Raw genomic sequence first — 18,584 nt, forward strand, 5'->3', positions numbered from 1 at the left:
AGTTTTAAAAACTCTTACAGAATGGCTGGATATTAGACTGTATTGCGGTAATTCTAAATCAGTGTCGTGGCAAAATAAAAGCAGCTTTTGGTGCTGGAATCGTATGTATTTGATGGTTTGTCTTTGAAAGTAAAGTTTGTCCATTTGTGTATTCATATAGACAGTGACAAAGCAACAGTAAGTCAAGGCAATTCTTTTTGCTGTAAAACTGAATTGAATGAGAATGAAATCATAGCTATCGCAGGCCACCTGGAGTTACCATTGACAAAGCCAAATGCGGACCTGCTTATCAGACCTGTTTAATCTCCTTTTGCAGCAATTAGCAGCCATCATGTCAAGCGTTAAGAATTTAACTGAGATGAGTCATATCCGTTTTCTGCTGCGGGATGCAATAGTGCAGTTACTTGTGAGGCTGGGCAGAGTCAGATGGTGCGCTCGTGAGACCAGTAGTCACTTTAGGTATATAGTATTTTCTGTGCTGGTTTGCAAATTAATAGTTGCTTCTCAGGAAATTTGACTGTGAAAATCCAGGAAATTAAATACTAAGTTAACTTTTTCTGTGCGCACAGGCAGGTATTTTCTTCCTCCTCGGTAAGAGTAAGGCACGTACCTCCTCCTCTCCCCTTTGCTGATACTCTCGCCCTGTCAGGGTAATGACAGGCTTGAAACATGAGGGGTAGCTATGGGATCTGTGGATCTGTGCTCCGCTTGGCTAAAGCAGGGAGTCATATCTCAAATTCTGAAATCAATTTCAAAGTTGGTTTATGTAAAAGGAAGATAATCTGAAGGTGAATAAAGCAGCCTGGATGAATCTGTGTCTGTCTGAACTTAAAGATGCTCTGGGTCTAATAAAGCTTCTATGCCACCAGTTCCAAGCATTCAGTGATCATGCACTGGGTACCTAAATTAAGAAGCTGGATCAGGATCACAACTTGCACGAAAAACTAGTATACTTCAGCTTCAAGTATGTCTTCTAAATTAATTTAGATTTTGTAAGCCTAACGTTCTCAAAATTTCAGGTTTTTTAGTTTTTCCTAGATGAGGGTATTTTATTTTATTTTATCCAAAACTTTTGTAATTATTGTCCTCGAGCGCCAGTGAGAGATGAGATTTACAAACAAACAGCCATTCCAAACTTTCTTGCAGCTAGCAATACTACTTGCACTATAATCAAACTTGTACGTCTGCAACTGTACACGAGGCTGCCACTTTGCTCCTTTCTGCTGGAGATAAACTCCTCGTCCTTGTTAGCTTCTAACAAGGCACTTTAAATATTTAAAAAGATTCGAGGCTTTTGTGTCACAGGGCAAGATTACTTAAATGCATGCTGTGGATGCACTTTGCGAAGTGGGACGCTGATTCCGTCTAGATCTTTTGTGAATTAAGTAATAGTGCCACGTGCTGTGTCAGTGATATATGTCAGATTCTGATAGAGGGTTGGTTTTTTAATTTCTGAATACTCCAAACTATAGTCTCATCTTTAAATATGAGAATTTCTTTTCTGTGTGAAGTAGATACTTTTATGCAGTGTTTTTGGTGGAGCCCAGGGGATCTCTCAAACTAAGTTTAATCAGGTGTTTACTCTGCACTTTCCCTGTGTTGACTGAAGTAAATTGATTTGTGTGGCTGAGTGCTGCAGGTGGTACAAAGGGTTCAGATTTTTCCCTGCTAAATTGCAAGGAGGGCTGCATGCAAAATTCATGCTTAAGACTTCCGCATCAGTAAGGTCTCACCAAACCCTGGGAGGGTTGTCCTACCTGCTTTCAAGTCATGTTTGACTTGTGATGCCTTTAGTACTAGTGTTAAGTGGAAAAAGCAACTTAACTGTAATTCTGTAGCTTGCCTTTGTTGATGATAGAAAGTGGTGGTGTTTTCTCTTGTTTTCGTGTGGTTTTTTTTCCAATTTTAATTTTTTCTTTTAAAAGGAAGAGCTAGTAATGGGTAAGGTATATGAGAGGTGGGAGCAGATACTGATGTGTCTTTCTGCTTTTCAAGGTTTCTTTGAAATGGGACATAAATAGGCTTTGTAAGGTGCAGATGAGTAGGAAAAATTAGAAATAATCTTTTGAATTTAAATAATGAATATTTAGGACATTGCATGTAGACAATAAAGCACAATAAATCCATGTGCTACAGATGGTGAATTTATTGTTTTGCCTGTAGGGAAAGAACATGCTTTGCTACCTGGAAACCCGTGAGCAATGACGCAATCGATAAACCAGTGTTTATAGGGGGTTGTTTTGAGAAACATTGGCCAGCATGGTCACTAGACTGATTTTAAAAGCAAATGAATAGGCAGAGACACAAAATACTTATTTTTTTAATCTGTTAGGATGCTTAACAGAGGTTAGAGGTATTGTGACTAAATTTCTGAAAACCTCATGGGAGTAATAAATAAATCAAAACATCAGGAGTTACTAGGAAAGAAACAGAAGAAGAACTAGAAAAGTCACTTGTATAAATGTGTGATGTGTCATATCTTTATTATTGTATGCATCTCTGCTCATCTCATTTCAAAAACTGGATTTGTAACTTAGTGGAGGACACAGACAATGGAAAAAAGGATTGTCAGAAGTATTCATGGAATTGTTTCTGTGCAGATGAAGACTGAATAGATACGGTCTCTTCAGAAGGAAAACAAAGGGAAAGGTGACATAATTTAAAATCAGGAATGAGAAGGAAAGTATGATTAAGGAACAATTACTCATTTTTAAATTTTGGCCTTCTAGCTCTTGTCTGCAAGCAACTTTAGAAGAAGCTAAAGGAAGCACTTTTCCATACAAGGACATAGTTAAATAGTCTTCAAAAGGACTATAATTCATGAGGGATGGGTTTGCTGAGACCTATTATGCGTGGTGGACACATGAAATGACTTAGGAGCTGTTTGGGGTTTTGAATTTCTATGAAGACAGGCTGAGACAGTTGCGGTTGTTCAGCCTGGAGAAGAGAAGGCTCCAGGGAGACCTTATAGTGATCTTCCAGTACCTGAAGGGGCCCTACAAGAAAGCTGGGGAGGGGCTGTTTGCAAGGGCATGTAGCGATAGGACAAGGGGCAATGGTTTTAAACTAGAGCAGGGTAGGTTTAGATTAGACATCAGGAAGAAGTCCTTTCCAATGAGGGTGGTGAGACTCTGAACAGGTTGCCCAGAGAGATGTGGAGGCCCCATCCCTGGAGACATTCAAGGCCAGGCTTGATGAGGCTCTGAGCAACCTGATCTAGTTGAAGATGTCCCTGCTTACTGCAGGGGGGTTGGACGAGATGACCTTTAAAGGTCGCTTCCAACCCAACAGATTCTGTGATTCTATGTACCAGGTGGTTCTGCAGTTGCTCTGTTTCTTTTCTTTTCCCTAATAACTGCTGTTGGCAGTGGTAGGGATAAGGTACTGGACTAGGTGGACTTTTTGATCTGACTTAATGCTGCTACCCTTAAGACCAAACTGACACAGTTTGTTGACAGATGATGGAAATTTTTTTAACTAATTTGCAAAATAAATGAAATTGTATATGTTTTCCAGAAGTAGATGCAAATGATGATGATGAACAAGGCTGATCTATTTAATGCCAGGTGGACAAGGTCATCAGCTAACATAAACCGACTCACAGAAGCACACTGGTTTACACTGGCATCTGAAATAGCAGGAAAACTGTCCATAAGTGTAGTGCCAGGTTGGCTTTGGGATGTGTTTTTTGTGCACTGTTGTGTGGCCACCTGGCTGGCCTCCTTAGCTTCATCACAGAGGAGCTCCAAGAGCTCTCCTGTCAGGATGCTTTTCTTTGGCAGTAGTTCTGCATCTTTAATTTGTGTATCACCTTCAAAGTGAAGCCAGGGATTTCAGTGTTTAAGCTCATGTGTTTTGAAGCATGAATTCCAGCAATCTGGAATTGAGACCTATAGAGTAGAATCAGGAGGAGGGGGACTAGGATCCACTGATGAGTGTATCCGAGAGGACCTCCCTAGGACGTGCTGAGACCTCGTAGGTACTTGAGGCAACCTGGTTTCTGGTGAAATGAAGCTTATCTTAACTTGATTTCCTCTTGGTGACCTGTCTCTGTAATGGTGGGGATATCCCTAGGGATACTTTAGCACATGTTTTTCACAGTCGGGTTTCTGACAACTATGTTTTACTCGTTGTGGTTAAAGTAGTGCCTGTTTGGAGGTGGATAAAAGCAGTGAAAAATAGTTTCTGTTGATGTAGCTGATGTTAGTAAAGGATACAAACTAATTGTGGCTCTCTGGATATTTTGGACAATTTTCTGCGAGTGGGATGGGGGTGGTTTATTTTAAAAAGTTCTTATTGGTAACTTAATGCCTTTGCCCTTCAGTTACTACCTTTGACTTGAGTGGAAGAAAGTTTGATTAATACGGAGTACTTCTGAAGGCAACATCCTTCATTACAACTCCTATAACTTGGGCACATGAGGAAGATTTTTATAGAAGGTGCTTCTAGGAACTTCTTTTGGTTGGGATGTGTGTGTGTGGAGGTATTATGCAACGCTTAATTTGTGCAAAAACACTGAAAGTACGTGAGAGACATCTAGAACATGCTGGAGTAAAAGGAGCGCTTTCCATGGAACATCTTGTTTTACTCTTGTGCAATTTGCTTTCTGAGCTGAAACAAATAATAGTGCAGTTGAGCATCCTCAAAGGAAATTTTCCATTTTGTCTTTTCCTTTCACAGAAGGCTGAAAGGGGTTTCTTTACCCATTTTCATCCATCTGATCCAGATAACAGCATTTTCTTGTAAAGAGTAAATAAAAAGAGGTCTTGGGCTGCTGGAGCTGTTTGTTGTCTGCTTCTATATTAATTTCTATATTCCGTGAAAGCTCCTCTGATATATAATCAAGATGTTCTAGATCAGACCTGTGTATACAGACTGTTTGGAATGCCTGCAGGGTAGATATTGGCATAAAAGCATTCCTATTCTATCTGATTTTAGCATCATTACATTGCTATGAATGCATTTTAAGCATGAAGAAAACTGAAAAAGTTGGTGTCCTAATCGTGTGAAGTCAGAGCCAGCAGTGCAGTATGTTTTTTGTTAAATGAGAATAGTGTGGTTTGCAAATATGAAACAGGCAATGCAAATCATAGAAGAATGTAGGGTTGGCAGTGAGTCCATGGAGTCACTAATCCACCTTGAACTCCAGGGATGGATCAGGTATTGATGACTCCGCCCCACCATGAGGAATCCAATCTGTTATTGGAAATTTCCAGTAGCAAGGAGTCTTCAACCTCCCCTAAACCTTGCGTGGACACTGTTGCCTTTAAAGATAGCCAGTTTTTTCCCAAAATCTGTTCTAAATCTCCTTTACTTTGGATGCAAACGCATTCTAAGAGATGTTTAAAAAAAAAACAACAAATAAAGAACAAACTACTACAATGTTATTCTATGTTTTAATTTAAAGTAAATTTTTATTTAGTCCTATTGTTCTTTTATTGTTCATAAACACAGAGAAGACAATTGCTGAGATGCTCTAACAGGTTGCCCAGAGAAGCTGTGGATGCCCCATCCCTGGAAGTGTTCAAGGCCAGGCTGGATGAGGCTTTGAGCAGCCTGGTCTAGTGGGAGGTGTCCCTGCCCATGGCAGGGGGGTTGGAACTGGGTGATCTTTAAGGTCCCTTCCAACTCTAGCCATTCTATGATTCTGCTTGGCAGCAACATTTTATGCAGTGAGGACATACGACATGTACAGCAATAATTTTTTTTTCCTTATAGATGAAACAACTCTAGTGTGTTCAGTAATTCCTCCTTAATCGTGTGTCTTTAGATCTGTCATCACTCTCATGTTTTATTCCTTTCTTCTAGATACTTTGCCAGTTTGACTTTCTTCTTTCAATTATGCCCCAGATTGTGCACAGTATTCCATGCCTTATGAGTGCCAGGTAGAGGAGAATTATAACATCTTGTGTTTTTCGTATGAACCTCCCCTTTACACAGTACAGAATGTGGGGGTTTTTTGCAGTAGCCTACAGTGCTGGCTCCTTTGTTCTGTGACTGCTAGTATATGCAAAATATAATAATATTTTTCCTTTTTTCCTGTATGCTGTCTAGACAGTTTTACCTTTTATTTCAGCACCCTTAAGCATAGGGGGATAATAAATTCTCACGTTTATTGAATGTTGTCAGTCTCACTTCAGACCAAGTTTCCCTCCTGTCCTTCAGGGTGCTTCCCAAATGGGTGCCATAAACAAATTCTAGCCATATTGACCTACAACTCGGGAATGTAAGTATGACTTTGCACTTGTGATATTGTGCTGCAGTTTGACAGTGAATCATGGGTAAATACTCTCATCCTATAAGAAAAAACTGTGGTTTTCACAGAACTTGGAGTTTATCTTAAAATGTTCAAGAGACAACTGCAAAACGTAGGAGTGAGCAGTTTAAATTCCTAAGTCCTGGATCCAGCCTTAAGTTTAAGCAACACAGCATATTGCCAGCTCAATAGTTAATGATCAGATACTTTAGTTGAGACTTCTCATATCAGTTTTTTTTAACAGAATATGAGTTGTTACGATTACTTTGCAGCAAAGCTACTAAGAACGTACTTCTTTCTGGATCAAGCCTAATGAATAAAGATTCATGCATTTTTTTTAAGATGTGATGGTATTTTCTATCAGAAAACATGACACATGAGAATCTTAAGCCCTTGGAAATTTAGTTTTCACTGTGTCTTTCTGTTCCTGGGAAAACACCAGACGTAGTATTGAAAATGCTGCAACATAGAGATTTTTGTGGAGAGAGTGGTGAGAACCAGAGATAGTAGATGTACTTTGTACCCTTGGTTATGATGAGACTTGGGACCTAAAATTCTCAAATACTGTAGTATTTATGAGAGATATTTTCTTCTTAGGACAGAAATATTTTCTTGACTAAGTGAAGATATTTAACAAATGTCTTTGTTTACATCTCTTCAAATATTTCTGCTTCCAAATTTTCAGACGCCTGGGAAGATCCCCATTTTGTCCAGGCCTTCCAGCTGCTGTTCATCATATTCCTGAAATACTATGTATTTATTTTTCAATCTGTGCTTGCTGCTCATGAATCTTCTGTCTTTAAACCATTTTTGGTATCGCTGGATTGGGAAATGTTAACTCCCATGGCTTGAAAATAATGTTGTAAGAAAAAATTCTGCGTCTTCATATTAGGAACACTTCTGGGTTTGTTTTTTCAGCAGCTTAATGGGCATGGCTCTGGCCATCTTCAGAAGGGTCTACACAGTCTGCCTCGGCCTGTCTTAGCCTTTTATTTTGGCTTGGTGCAGATCACATTTCTACCAGAGCTTGTGTAAAAATAAGCAAGCTTCTTAGCAAGAAATTGAAAGGAGCAACTAAAAAGAGGAGAAACTTTCAGATAGCATGAAGATATCTTAAGGAAAATTGCTTCCAGAAAATGCATGCTACATGTTAAAAGAAATTTTAAAGTAACCCACAGAAGGTGGCACTGCCAAGAGGATGAAGGAATGGAATGATGCCCTTTGAAAGGAGAACTTCTGTCCAGATGAGGAAACAAGTTAAAAAAAACTATGAACTATGTCAAAATAAATGTAAGCCTTAGTAAGACAGTTTCCAGAAGAGTTTGAGCAATACTTGCTGAAGATAGACTACAAAAAAAAGCATTCTTGAATGCTTCACCAACAGGGAGCAAGGTAAGGATCTTATGCAGTCAAGATAGAAAAGGAGGACTTTAGAAAGATGCATCTTTCCTGCTGTGATCTTAAGAAAGACTTTCTTTAAAGGGATAAGGTGAGGACCTGCCACAGATTTAAATTGCCAGGAGGAGTTGTTTTAAAATGAACAGTAACAACTCATGGGAACTAGGTGATGACTCAAAAGTTCTCAAAGACCTCCAACTGAAACAAGCTAAGCTGTTAATTATGGTGCATGACTTCCAACTTTAGTTGATGTTGGCAGCACAGGAAAGGGAGATAGACAAATGGGCTGAAAATAGAAATCAAAAATACATTGCATAGACATGTGGATAAAATCTGGCAGTAGGGAAGAGTTGACATGGCTTTTTTGTAGAGGGAAATCACACTTTTTTGGCGAGACTGTACTTAAAGGTGGTCCATTCAAGACAATACATTGGAATGTGAAAAAGCTTTTGATGGAATACCTTACCAAAAACTCTTTAAGAGACAAAATAACTGGAGATGACATCTTTACTTTCTTCAGATGAATGGGTTCTTAAAGGAATGGAACAGAAGATCAATTTTGCAATGAAGCAAGGTTGCCAGTAGGAAAATGTGCTGGTGAAAGGATTGCTCTGTACTTTCTTTGTGAATTGGGCTTTTCAGAGGATTCATGGCTGATCTGGAAACTTCCTGCTGGTGAACAGCAGGATGGCAATATTTGCTGATGTGCAGGCTAGTCAAAACTATTAAAAAATGGTTGTAAAAAATTGCAGAGGGTCTTAAGATACCAGGCAAATGAGCAGGTAAAGGACAGCTAAAGTTCAGTGATAGTGAATGCAAAGTAATGCATAGGAAGAAAAGCAACTCTAATTATTCACACAATATTAAGCGCCATATTAGTTGTTGCTATTCAGCTTTCTAGTTAGCTCAAGAGTTCTCTGAAAATGTCACTGGATTGCTGACTGAGAAAGGTCAGTCTTTATTTGCCCCATTCTTACAGTCTCTACAAAAGTGATTGCTGGCTTCTGGCAGAGAGGAGATACTGAGCTAAACAGAGCTTTGATCTGATCCCTCTAGCTGCTGCAATGAAAAACCAGAGTTGTTTTTTGAAACTTGGAGGTGGATCTGCCTGGACATTCTTGTCTCAGTGAGCTGCTCAAAGAAGCCAAATATATAACCATGTTATAAATGAAAATAGTCAGATTTTATTAGAATAAAAGCTAGAATACTTCTCTTAGGTGGAGAAAGCTTCAGGTCACTAAGGCAGAAATAAACAGAACAGAATAAACAGAAATAAAAAGAACTTTTGATCAACTTTCCTCCTGCCCTTCCTGTCCTTCAGGTGGCTCTGCACCTTTGGAGCTGTGGCAAACTCTCTACAGTTCCTTTAGACTTTAGGAAATCTTTCTGTCACCTCTGAGGCTTGGCTGTTTGCTTTTTGTGGGACTCTTCTGAGCTCTTCTGTCAGTACAGCTGTGGTCCCACAAGTACTTTCTTCTTGGGTAGTCTCAGTCACTTCCTCAGAGAAAGAATAATCAGTCCTTCCTCTCTTATCTTAAAGGCACTTAATTTGAAAACATAAACCAAAATAATCACACAGATACCATCACATCTCTTGTTTATTTATTTCTTTGTGGTTTTTTGTCTGCTTAAGATTTTGTCCAGGCCAAAGGAGTGCTTGGTCTTTCGGTACTTAAAGGGGGCTTATAAGAAAGATGGGGTAAAACTTTTTAGCAGGGCCTTTTGTGATATTACAAAGGACAATGGTTTTAAACTAAAAGAGGGTAGATTTAGACTAGATATAAGGAAGAAATGTTTTACAATGAGGGTGGTGAGACACTGGCACAGGTTGCCCAGACAGGCGGTAGATGTGCCGTCCCTGGAAGCACTCAGGGTCAGGTTGGATGGGGCTGTGAGCAACCTGATCTAGCTGCAGATGTCCCTGCTCATTGCAGGGGGGTTGGACTGGATGACCTTTAGAGGTCCCTTCCAAACCAAACGTGATTGGTCTTCATTGAAAAAAAAAATTGCAGTGATATGGATCCTCAGGACAAAACTTCTAAATGTAGAAGTACTGAGTTGCTACAGTTTGCCTTGTTTTCCATGACTTTTTTTGCTGTTGTGTTTGTAGATTGTTTAAAAACACATTAACACTTGGTACAGGTCCTAACACTTACTGTCCCTGCAATGTGCTCGTGCCTTCAGCTGAGCCTCATTAGTTACCTCTTTGAGCTCTGAGTATTTTTTCTGATGCAAAGTTTGGAGTTGAGATAATATTTATTATTTGGTGTTCTTGGCAGTAGGGAGCCTGTTTCGCTGGGATTGATACAGATGCAGTGAGCCTGAACATATTAAGGTTATTTTTAAATAAATGGCTCTTTGTTTGCTTGTCATCTTTTATTCTTGCCTAATCCTGAGTTCCTCCCACGTGCATAAAGCTGAGAGTGGGGTTTTGTTTTTTTTCAGTTGTTGGGGGTTGGAATCATGTGATAACGTTACAGTCTTTTGTCTTCAGCCAAGAGAGAGTGGATTTTTTGAATCTCAAGCTTTCTTTTTTTTCCCTTCAGCAGAAAGTCTCTCTGTATTGTTCCAGTTGTCTTCAGATCACTGATATAGTCATTTAGATTGTGCCATGTAGTTTGCTGTATTAATCCCTACACACTCCCGTTTTATGTTTGTCATGTGCGTTTTTTCCCCTTCTCATGCCTTTTCTAACCATCGGTATGAACTTTCTTTGTGTTACCAGTTAGTTGCCAGCTTCTGCTGTTTTATTCCAGTAAGTACCTTCTGCTTTGCTCCCATCAGCCTTGGATTACAGAAGCAAGAAGTTTTTTTCCCTTCACGTACTTGAAGTGCAGTCACCAAGGCCAGGGTTTCACTCGGAGGCTCTCAGTCTAGAACGCTATTGTTGTAAAAAAGAAAAAAAACAATCGGTTGGGTTTTTTCTCCTCCTTGTCTGGATGGTTCTGCTCGGTGAAGTCCTGCACTTGGTTTGATGAGAACGATCTGAACCAATTAGCTACAAAAGTTGGCAGGAATCGATTCGCACAGGTTTTTCTAAGAAGCACCTTGATGTATTGTGGGAGAGAGCGCAAGTTTTGCAGTGCTCCTATGCAACAGCAGAGCAAACACCACTGATCAGTTAAACATTTGGGGAGGTGCTCCAGAACATCGTGATTTCTGGTTTAAATTTATACAGGGGCATCTTATATTTGCTTTTGTGCCACACTGTCATCCTTAAGTAGTTCTTCTCTCTTACCTTATCTATCAAGAAATCAGCAACTAGCAATGTTTTAAAAAGAGGAAAGGTTGCTTTTTAAGTGATTAACTAATTTATTTTTGTTATTGAGCAGATTCCCAGAGATCTAAATGGGGTCATATACAGAGTCTGTCAGTATGGGTATAGAGGCTTAATTTGTATCTGTAATGAGGTGGATTTGGGGGGTAGGGGTGGTGTGTTTATTTGTTTTCTCTATTGTGCCTCAAGGAACTCTTCCTCCTGTGATGGTGTTATATCTGGGGTTCCTGAACAAGTGGGTGTTGCATCCATGTCTGTATGGGGGATAAAATTTCCTTACCACTGGAACAATACATGACTCTCAATCTTAAGCAGAATTCAGGAGGTATTCTTTTGCATCCCTGCAGATATTGTGGGTGTCTGGTGCCTTCTCTGTATAGGACCTAGTGATTGTGTGGGTGGAAAGTGAGATCATCTAACTGAGCCAGGGGGCAACTGATCCTGTGCACTCCCCCCAGCCCAGCAAGCCAACAGATAGACTTACTCACTTGCCTCATTGGGTATTAACCGCGCTAGATCTGATACAGACACGTGGGGGAGGGTCAGGACCACCCCTAACAGTAACAGTTAGCTCTTCAAAGAGTTTATCTGAAGTGAAATCATACCTTTTGCTTATGGGTCTAGGTGTAGAAGTTCACTTTGAAATTCAGAGCTCTCAGAATTCTCAGTTTAGCTGCTCAGGGAGCGGTGGGCTGAATACCAGCATGAGGGCAATATGGTACTGTTGTATTTGAAGGTAACTTGTTGCTTTTGGGGTAAGCATTAGGTGCTCTAATTACTTCTGTGTCTACTTTGTGCTACGCAGCATTCAGAAGGGGACACCCACCAGTCTGCTGGGCTTGTGTTGCATCCGCTGGGAATGTGTGCTCAGAAATTCCCCTTGGAGTACACTGCAGGATTGGCTCCGGTTTGTACTTCAGTGATCAGAATCTCTGCTTCTATTTCAGAAAAATGAGACCACTTGAGTCAGGATCACTATAAGGATCCTGAATTATAATGTTTTATGCTAGATAAGAACTAGCATGTGTCCATCACATGTCTCTGTCTTAGTGCCCTTGAGCATACTTTGCACATCAATTTGAGCTTCTACAAAAACTGTGCTTTTTCTTTAGTACATGGCACATTTAACTCACCCGTACGGTCATTACCTGCTTTTCCTTCCCCATATCCAAAGGGTTTTTTTTGGCTAGCCTCTCCCAACAGACTGGCTCGGCTGGACGGGTTTCCTGGGAGGTCAGCCATTCCCCTGTGTTTAGGTGTCCTCACCTAAACAACAATTGTTTCCGGTCTTGGAGACGTATGAGACACTCTTGACGGGAAATGTCTGATTCCAGTGGTGCTGACAAGTCAGTGACACTGTGGTTTGCATGGTTGAACCAGAAATACCAAACTGTACTGGCGTGGTGCTGGGATTTCCAAAGCAGGTTTCCTACCTCGTGCAGGGCAGTCTCTGGGTAAAGAGGAAGATATCCGTGCCAAGTGTAGCGAACCATGCAGAAGCTGAAGTAGATAAGGATGTTGTTTGCTTGTTTCTGAAAGCTTACCCAATAGCAAATGGCTTGTCGAAAATATCATTATAATGCTGAATGGAGAGCTGCTACTGCAGTATGAAAAGCGCTTAGTGTTCAGACTGGCACTGAATAAGTTTTGTCTCAAGGTGGAAAAGAACCGTAAATATTAGTCTGTCTCAGAAGTTGCCGTTATCAGCTTTCCTTTTGTGCTGATTAATTGTGAGACAATGAATGTAAGGCAATGGCTGTGTGTTTAATACCAATTAATCAGAAGATAATAGCAAATATAAACATTCATTAATTTTATAGCTGCTTTGTTTGTACTCTCTATTTTTTCCTGGCAGCACTGTAGTAAGCAGGTAGTATGAGAAAGTAGGGTGTGCATGTATGATATCTCAGAGCATTTGTTTAAACATTCTTCTTTGCCCTGTTACATTTTAAACAATGAGTAGGTGATGAACTTTGACCACTGCATTTCATTTGTCGCTTTCTTGGTGACTAAAGGCATTGGCAGTAGCCAAGAGCAAAGGGCTTTATATCCACCAATGGACACCTACCCTTCTTGACCATGTTATCATGTATAATCTTAAGTTTGTACCATTTCTCAAGAAAGGTTAACTAGTAGAGATTTTATATCTGAAGTTCTCAGTCTTTGCACGCATAGCTTAAAAGGAACTGAGTGGGTTTACACTGTAGGTGAGAATTGTTGGTAACACAGTTGTAATATGTGTCAGGCTTCACAGAGGCGCGTCCTTGAGCTTCTACTACTTCTCAGGCAAGAAGGGTCAAGTTGACTGCCTCCAACTCCATCCCATGAATCTGCTTTCCCAGGCTAATAAGAAGCCGATTCACAGTGTAGTGGTATTTTGTTCTCTTGAATGTGTGACGGTGTGTTTCAAGCTATTATTGGTATAGATGTTAGTTAGCCTAATAACATAGAGTGTGACTGCTTGGTGGTTGTTGCTATGTCTGCAGCTTGTTTGAGTGTGGTTACCCAGCTCATGTGTAGGTAGGCAGCTTCATCACAGGCACCTTGGTTGCTGTCAGTAGGCAGGTAGAGCTCAGGGTGGTTTAGGAAATGGACACCAAGAGATGACGGAACTGCCTGGTGCTGTATTTATGCTGCTTCTGCTACCTAGGCCAGAGCTAAGCTTTAGTTTCCTGCTTATGATACGTTTTGGTCACATCTGTGTAGGCACGCCAGTTGTTTAAGGAGATGGGAGAGAAAGTTATGGCTAGACTTACTTTTTTGTTCATAAACTAGCAAGACACAAGAACTTACTGTAAGACTTTAGGCATAATGTCAAAGATGACTAGCAAAGGCAAAGACCATACTAACCCTGTTTTCTTTAAATAGTATCAGTGATCTGTAACCAGGCCCACTATCATGAGGCAGAGAAAGTGAAATTTCATCTTGTGCTGCAACCAAAGTAAGGGATAAAATTTATTCTTTCCCACAACCTGTGGGGTTGCAAGAATTACAGTTTTTCTGCTTCCCTGTCTCTTGCTCCTGTTTTGCACAATGTTCCTCCACACCCACCCTGCTCATTAGTCTTCTGGAGCCTGAACAGACTTCCTTTGCTGCAACATAGAAGACGTACAAGAGTATTTGGGGTGAATTGTCAGTCCCTGGTCTTGAGTGCTTCCTCCTGAGGGCTTAGGTGTTGAGAGGACTCTTCTCTGATTCCCATGCTTGGTCAATTTTTGTTTTGCTTTCCTTGAAACTGAAACTGCAAATACTTGGATAAGGAGGGTTTATTCCCGTGTAACTGTAGAGATAATTCTTCCATCTTTATTGAAATACTATTTTGCCTTAAGAAATTGTATTTTCCAGTGAATGGAAAAATGTATCTTTCATTGCAGCAGGCTATTAGATTAATTTCATCTGCGGGAAACAAGAGTGAGAGCCTGATAAATAGGATTCTGGCAGCATATGTATTGATGACCAAATAATTCTTGTGGGCTTAGCTAAATCCTGGCTCTTCCAAACTAGTGAGCATTTCAATATATGTTTACTTGACTTAGATTTGTATTGAAAACCATCAAGTCTTGCTCAGCTTCACTAAACTTCTAATCATATCTTGCGTAGCTGAATATAGTATTTAGCTGCTTTATAGTGCACTTGACTGTACATTTCAGGCACTTTATAGGAATCATTACCGCTACCCTTTTCTTATGAGCTTTCATTTTATGAGCTTCTGTGTTTGACTTCTGAAGTTCTGACCAGTGCTCCATACGCTGATCCCTCCTTTGGTCAGAGGAGTTTACCTCCTGATGTTGTGAAAGAAGATAGTGAGAAATGGGTCTGTCAGATGAGCTGGTTTAGGGTATAGGGCTTTTTATTGGATAGACAAAATCTGATCTCATCATGAATGAGCAACTTCATCTTAAAACACCTAACTGCTAGAGCGAGAAGGAAAACTTCACAGAAGTTGGACCTTTTCTAAGGAAGAGTCTGCTTTATCAAATGACATTATTGAGAAGGCCTGGATTTAAAAGAAGTCTTAACAAGTAAAGGAAAGAGATCCTCTTTAGTTGCATAAGAAATACAAGTATCACAACAGAGTTTATACCAATTCCTTCGTGTAATTTTTCTTACAGATGTTTCCCTATTCTTGTGGCCCTTCCATCCTCTGTTTAAGTAACTCAAGGCTTTTGTTTGGGTTTTTTTTGTGTTGCTATGATAGGGATAAGACGGGACCCAAGAACATTTCTTACAGTGTGGCCCTAAGTAAGATTGTATTAAATGGATTTAACACAATCACAGAGAAGTTGTGGATGCCCAATCCCTGGAAGTGTTCAAGGCCAGGCTGGATGGGGCTTTGAGCAGCCTGGTCTAGTGGGAGGTGTCCCTGCCCATGGTAGGGCGTTTGGAACTAGATGATCTTTAAGGTCCCTTCCAACCCAAACCATTCTATGATTTGGCCAGCTGATCTTGACAGTAATATATACACACACATGTATATAATTTTATCTTTTTTAAGAGTTATTCTGTCCTTCATGGTCCTGGGAACTTGCCATTTTAACTTACGATTTCTCAAGCATTTTCTGTTTCTAACTTTGATCAGGCTCTATCACTTTATTTTTCTTTTTTAAGTAATATTTCTCTTTTAATCTTAGTTTTGCAACTCTAGTGAGAGCACGTTATCTTGCAAGATCTGAGAATTAAGTTATGGCAAGTTGTGCAAATTTTCCTCCTGTTCAGTGTAACAGAAATGTACCATAGACTTACAGTTGCTCAAGGTTAGACTTCTATATGAATAAGAGTAGTTAAAAATAGAGCTTGTATTAGGGCAACATCCTAGAGAAAATAAACAAACAAGCCCTAGTCTCACCCAAACAAAATATAGTAGCAGTATCGTCATTCTTGTTTGCCTTTTGGGATGTCTCAGTTTCCTAAAATCAATGAAAGTCAGCATAAGTATGGTCTTAGCAATGCACTGCATTTTTTATTTCAATAAAATGTATTTGATGGAATCCACACTGCAAATATTTATGTGAAATTGGACAGAGGGAGATTTTTAGAACACAAATTATGAAACTTTAAAAAACATAATTTAATACTTGATTTTTAAGGGAATTTTTTTTTTTTTAATACCACGTTAGTCTCCTCTCTTTTAATCTTGTTTCTTGAAGAGCCTAAGCTCTTATAGGCAAATGTTGTCTGGTCATCCCCCTGTGTGTATCTGTCCTTTCTTCAGCTTTTTCATAATTTCTAAGCCTGTAGGCCAGTTACAGTAAAGTATGACTGAAGAGCAGATGTCTCAAAGATGTTACTTTTCAACAAGGTGAAGAGATAACGCTTACTGCCTTCCCAGTTGAGAGCGTGACCACGAGGCTTATCTTTCATTGAATATCTTCATTGCTGTTTTAATCATCTATGTAAATAGGCAAGATGAAAAGTTGTGGTTGGAGGTAGAATGTCTTATTAGATCAGTTAGAGTAGAGAAACTTGAGGGTATGAAAGCTTTTTGCATACAGGGCTTGTCTTGCTATCTGTTTATTTCTGTCATAAAAGCATCCGCAGGTAGGAGAAAGCAGGAAGAGACGCTGGAAACCAGGCTACTTTTTTTTTGTTCTACTATTCACAGAAGTACATTTCACTTAATTTATTTTTTTTTTTTCTGAAAGAACAGAAAAAAATGAATTGGGTGAAAAGACAGAAGGGTGTCTGCAGGAGAGGTGGAGATGAGTAATTTTTCCTGGTTTGCTCTCTTGATCCCGCAAGCCTTTTTCAGTGGAAATATGCTGCCGGATATAATAGAAGCTTAATTATTTCTGATGACACTTGTAACTGCCTCTTATTTTACTTTTACATTGGTGTGAATCTGGGCAAGTGAAACACACGTTATAAGAGAATTTGTGGACTATATTCCTTGTTCTGTTAGCATCTGTACATGTGCTTAATTTTATTCAGGCAGGTAAAATTTATTTTGAACAGAATTTTCCAAACAATAAAATTCTTTCTTATATGGGGATTTCTATGGCTTTACATATTGACTTCTTCTTTCCTTCTCTTCTGCTGTACCTAGTCCTTTTCTGTCTGGTCTTTCTCTATGATTCAAAATAGATCTGAATGGTAGTTTACATTGGACCTTTACTTTTGCCATTTTTTCAATTTACAGCTGTTTTCTTTCAAAGTTCTAGTACAGAATCTATATACTAGATACAGCGATGTATACATATTGCATGAATTTTTATTACATTTTGCACAGAGTGTGAAAATACATCTCAAATGTAATTTTTTTCTTTTTTTCCATGAGGTCATCAATTAACCAAACAAATCTTGTTCTGCAAGGCACTAAATGAACTTTTTGCCTTTTCTTGATTAGCGATGTTTTACCCCTTTTTACCTGAGGAAATGAAGGTCTCATTTAAAGAAAAAAAAGGGGGGAGGAAGGAAGGAAGAAAGAAATGAGAAAAAATTAAACCACATCCTGCTAACTATATCCAAAATTCAGTTGTAACAGCTAAAATGGGGAAATCCCTCTAAATGTCTTATTTCCTACTTAAAATCTTCTTATTGAAGCAAATTGTTTGAAGAGATATGGTGTAGAAGTATTTGGCTGTCAGAAACGTGTGGCGTTGACAATTTTTCCTTTCTTTCCGCAGATATTGCTGTCGTAGAGATGAGTGATGCCTTCCGTCAGCCGTCTCTCTTCTACCACCTGGGAGTCAGGGAGAGCTTCAGCATGGCTAACAACATCATCCTCTACTGTGACACAAATGCGGAGTCTCTGCAGTCCCTGAAGGTACCTTTCGATGGAAAAATGTGGTGTGTTAGGGCGGAAGTCGCAGTTGGTCCAACTCCTGAAATGGGTTGTCTGTTTTCGTAGGAAATACAGATGCTGCTTGTGGTTCACAAAAGTGTGTCAAAAATATTCTGAGGCCTGGAAAACAAGGCCACAGTGAAGCGCTGAAAAACTCAGTTTACTTTTCCCTAGAGAAAGATTTAGATGACCTTATCATGGTCAGTTAAATACCTAGGTGTTAAACAGCTTTTTATGGAAACAGAGGTCTGAGAAATTTCAGATGAGAAATGAAATAAGTGGGTTTATCATTCAAGGGAATTACTGGTGTTTGGGGTAAATTGTTACAGTAATAACAATGGTGGAGAATAGTAGTGTGTAGGGGGCGGCAAAATAATTCTTAAGTTTTAGCTCCCGTGTAAAGTTAGCAGCTTTGTGGCCAAACCTGGTGGGGCCCCAGTTGGTCTCTGGTGTGTCTGGCTGAGTTACAGCTGTTGGCATCAGGTACCTGCAGGATTGCTGTGCTGGAGATTACCATCAGGGTAGTAGAATTAGTAAAAACAAAACTTGTGCCTGGTTCTCAGGGCCACAGTTCACAGTACGGTAGGTTGGTTTAAGGCAAGATGGTGGTTTCAGATAATCTATGGGGCTGTGAATTGTATCAGCCAAGGGGTTGATACTTGCTTCCTCCTGCTAACTCTACTAAAGGCTTACCAACTTCAATGGGGATGGGGGAGGGCAGACAACTTGGATGGCAGTCTTTTCAGTTACTTCCCCTCCCTCAGATGCATTGGCTCTGATCAGGAGGTGGTTTATGCTATTGCACTTCCATTCTAGGCATTGCTGAAAAGAAGCATTTTAGTAAGCAGCTTGGTGAGTCAGGCTGCAATCTG

At 39.8% G+C, this 18,584-nt stretch overlaps 1 protein-coding gene across 1 annotated transcript in view; it reads left to right on the forward strand.

Annotated features, from left to right (window-relative positions):
* MAP3K5 (mitogen-activated protein kinase kinase kinase 5) overlaps positions 1-18,584 on the forward strand; it is a 106,479-nt gene that overhangs the window by 15,815 nt on the left and 72,080 nt on the right. Inside the window, exon 2 of the mRNA XM_054195030.1 lies at positions 17,555-17,694. Coding sequence (XP_054051005.1) covers positions 17,555-17,694 — 140 coding nt within the window. The remainder of the gene's footprint in view (positions 1-17,554; positions 17,695-18,584) is intronic.

Source organism: Rissa tridactyla, chromosome 3 (genome assembly GCF_028500815.1).
Source record: "Rissa tridactyla isolate bRisTri1 chromosome 3, bRisTri1.patW.cur.20221130, whole genome shotgun sequence".
In the NCBI taxonomy this organism is placed as follows: domain Eukaryota; kingdom Metazoa; phylum Chordata; class Aves; order Charadriiformes; family Laridae; genus Rissa; species Rissa tridactyla.